The sequence below is a fragment of the Takifugu rubripes genome, chromosome 2 (assembly GCF_901000725.2).
Source record: "Takifugu rubripes chromosome 2, fTakRub1.2, whole genome shotgun sequence".
Taxonomy (NCBI): Eukaryota; Metazoa; Chordata; class Actinopteri; order Tetraodontiformes; family Tetraodontidae; genus Takifugu; species Takifugu rubripes.
Window position 1 is genome coordinate 7,826,431 of NC_042286.1, and position 3,094 is coordinate 7,829,524.

At 45.9% G+C, this 3,094-nt stretch overlaps 1 protein-coding gene across 2 annotated transcripts; it reads left to right on the forward strand.

Moving 5' to 3' along the window:
• Positions 1-748: 748 nt before the first annotated feature.
• On the forward strand, positions 749-2,714 carry colec11 (collectin sub-family member 11). 2 transcript variants are annotated; one of them, XM_011617900.2, is made up of 7 exons: positions 749-895; positions 1,086-1,247; positions 1,321-1,392; positions 1,710-1,781; positions 1,848-1,892; positions 1,995-2,090; positions 2,282-2,714. In XM_011617900.2, the coding sequence occupies exons 2-7, from the start codon at positions 1,115-1,117 to the stop codon at positions 2,671-2,673; spliced, it is 810 nt and encodes a 269-aa protein (XP_011616202.1). In that variant the 5' UTR covers positions 749-895; positions 1,086-1,114; the 3' UTR covers positions 2,674-2,714. The 2 variants fall into 2 exon arrangements, with proteins under 2 accessions (XP_011616202.1, XP_011616198.1); XM_011617896.2 differs by having other exon boundaries at positions 750-895; positions 1,083-1,247.
• Positions 2,715-3,094: the final 380 nt, after the last annotated feature.

Genomic DNA, 3,094 nt, shown 5'->3' on the forward strand with positions numbered 1-3,094 from the left:
AATTAGGATATCGGACACTCCTCTATTAGACCATATCTTATTACTCACTCCTCATGAAAGCATGTGAACATCACATTTTCTTGAGTCATTTAAAAAGCAATATTGCAAATAGTGTGGACTTGAGTCAGTTTGAAAATGAAAACGTATTTTTCCCCTATTGTAATGGCACTTATGTTTCTTCTTGTTCGTGTGAGCTCAGAGAACTTCTGGTCGCCCCTGCCTCCTTGCGTGGGCAATAGCGCCCCCGGGTGGCCACAGAGAAGAGGCCGCAGGATCCCAAACTCAAAGCAATTAAGATGGAAGCAATGAAGTGTGGAGAGGAAGACAGGGTGCACTGGAGAGGATCACCAGAGAAACATGCAGACTATGGGGAAATCAAAGTAGCAGAAACATAGGAAAATATATGAAATTAAATATGCATTTAGATACAGTCACATATTTGTGGTTCAATTTAGAAAAAGGAGACTCAACTGTGTATCCTCCACTGCTGTTCTACTACTACCGATAATATTAAAAAAGATGATCATTTCCCTATTTAGCTTCTGTTGAGTTTTAAGAATGAATAAAACGGATCTGTTCCAACCACTGAATAAATTGTGATTTTATGAAACAGCTGAAACACATTTTTGCTGTGTTGTGATGAAGTCGGGTCCTCGGGTTTCTCAGGAACCTTCCACCGTCAATCACGCCGCTGCTTTCCCAGCCAATTATCTGGCGGGCTGCAGCTGTTTGAGACTTTATCTGTGAACTGTTTATAAAAGTCCAATCGTGCACACATTCTGCAGAGCGTGTGCAGAGGAACATGAAATGCTTCTGTAGGTCCACCAACGCTTCAAGCTTTGTAAACCGGGGATCTTTTTCTTCTGTCTGTTTGGGGTAAAAACACACTCTGCAGGTAGGTGATTCAGATCTTGACCCATTCATATCAATGTTTTTTATTTGCTGGACTTCTACTTTAGGTACCCTCAAATCAATCACCAAAGCTGCTTTTCCTTTTCATTCTTTGACAATTGCTTTTAAAATAATAGAGCAAAAGAAAGACCTAACCTAACTTTATTTAACCCCTTTATTCTGGTGTTAAGTAGGTGGTTGCCGAGCGTCACCGGTGTTGAGGATGAGCAGAGAGAAGGTGTTATTGTCCCTGATGCTGATGTCCGTGCTGAGTTCACTGACCCGACACACCGTATGTGCAGAGCAGCTGACAGAAGAGTCCTGCACTGTTCAGATCCTGGTTCCTGGACTCAAAGGTACGACAACAGTGACCATTAGAGACAGAAAACCAAGGAAAATGGCTAAATGGCTATTTATATTCTTTTAAAGGAGACCCGGGTGAAAAAGGGGAGAAAGGGGCACCGGGGAGGCCGGGAAGAGTCGGCCCAACGGGAGAGACTGGTGTAGTTTCTTTCTCTCTATTATGAACAACAATAATTTCTTGTTTGTTTGTTTATTGTTTTCGTTCCATCTCAATCCGGGGGCAACGTTTGTGCTGCTCCAGCTGATAGCGTGCTCTTGCAGCACCACCAGGCCGAGAGAGTGTTTACATTAGGGTGGGAGATGGGAGGAGAAGTGGTCAAGTGTTTACTGAAGGCCCTAATGAGGAGGGGAGGTCACTCACATATTTGAGATTACACACATTCGGCGCATTTTCACCTCAGTGGAAAATTGGTAACTTTTCTTTCTTTAACCTGCAAACATTTCCTATTTCCAAGGTCAACCTGGGCCTAAAGGTCAGAAAGGTATAATGGGCCGTTATGGAAAAGTGGGCCCAAGTGGAATCAAAGGTAATCAAACATTTCTGTTTCAAAGCAAAGATTGGATTTAATGATTTGCTCCGGTTTATATCTCAGGGGTGAAGGGAGACATGGGGGATCCTGGTCCAAGGGGAGATCCAGGTGGGATACCCAGTTTATCCAGCAGATCACTGCCAGAGAGATGAATCCATTTGGGAGAATAGGCAGAAATGTGCTGTAATCCTCGCATATTTGCTTTACCAGGAGCTCCGTGCGAGTGCACGCCACGGAGGAATGTGATCGGAGAGATGGATCTCCTCCTGGCCCACCTCTCCTCCGAGCTGAAGTTCATTAAGAACGGTATGTTCCCAGCACTATTTATCGACTCCACCGTGTGCGGTCGGACACAAATTTCCACAGTCGGTTGTCGGTGTCGTTAAGTCCCGGCGTCGGTGTTTCTGCTCCACCTGTTGTTCTGCGAACGCCGGCGTCATCGGTGTGAGATTTATAGAAATACAAGTGCTCATTTTTCAGCACTGCCCTCCCTGCAGCTGTTGCTGGCATTAAGGAGACAGACACCAAGGTCTATCTGTTGGTGAAGGAGGAGAAGCGCCACGCCGACGCCGAGCTCTACTGCCAAGCGAGGGGGGGCCACCTGGCCATGCCCAAGGACGAGGGGGCTAACGCGGCCCTTGGCGAGTACATAACCACCGCGGGCCTGAGCAGAGTCTATATCGGCATCCACGACCTGAACCAGGAGGGGGTCTTCACCTACGTGGACCTCTCCCCCGTGACCGCGTTCAGCAAGTGGAGGAACGGTGAGCCCGACAACGCCTGTGACGCCGAGGACTGTGTAGAGATGCTGGCGTCTGGGGAGTGGACAGATGTGGCGTGTCAGCCCACGATGTACTTCATTTGTGAGTTTGACAAGGACAGAATCTGATATGAGAAAAACAACAAATAAACCACTGGGGAAATAAACAAACCTGTGTGTGTTTGGGGCCACAGTCTGTAAATAAAACAGAACTTTATTGCCAACTTAACTTTAACTACCAACGCCGTTAATCTCACGCTGCGATTCATTAGCGTCTCAGACAGCTGCATGAGTGACATTATGCAAACTGTGCACTCAGATGGAAGTATTACATTTTATCAACAAACAGGACAAATGAAAAAGATGAGATTTGGCACAGAATATCACATTAAAATGTCATATTAGTTCCACTTGGCTGCCTTCAATCAGGGAAATATGGCCGACGGCATTCATTTTATAGTTCTGTTTATGCTGAATTAGATCCAGCTGTCAGACACGTGCCATCTAGTGGTTAAAAGCTATACTGCAGGAAAACGTCACGAATAGGTGC

What these genes read in the sequence shown, in the direction of transcription:
- colec11 (XM_011617900.2), top strand. Translation starts at nt 1,115, where the DNA reads ATGAGCAGAGAGAAGGTGTTATTGTCCCTGATGCTGATGTCCGTGCTG. An exon ending in CCTGGTTCCTGGACTCAAAG is followed by an intron (nt 1,248 to 1,320) that starts GTACGACAACAG and finishes ATTCTTTTAAAG; the next exon opens with GAGACCCGGGTGAAAAAGGG. An exon ending in CGGCCCAACGGGAGAGACTG is followed by an intron (nt 1,393 to 1,709) that starts GTGTAGTTTCTT and finishes CCTATTTCCAAG; the next exon opens with GTCAACCTGGGCCTAAAGGT.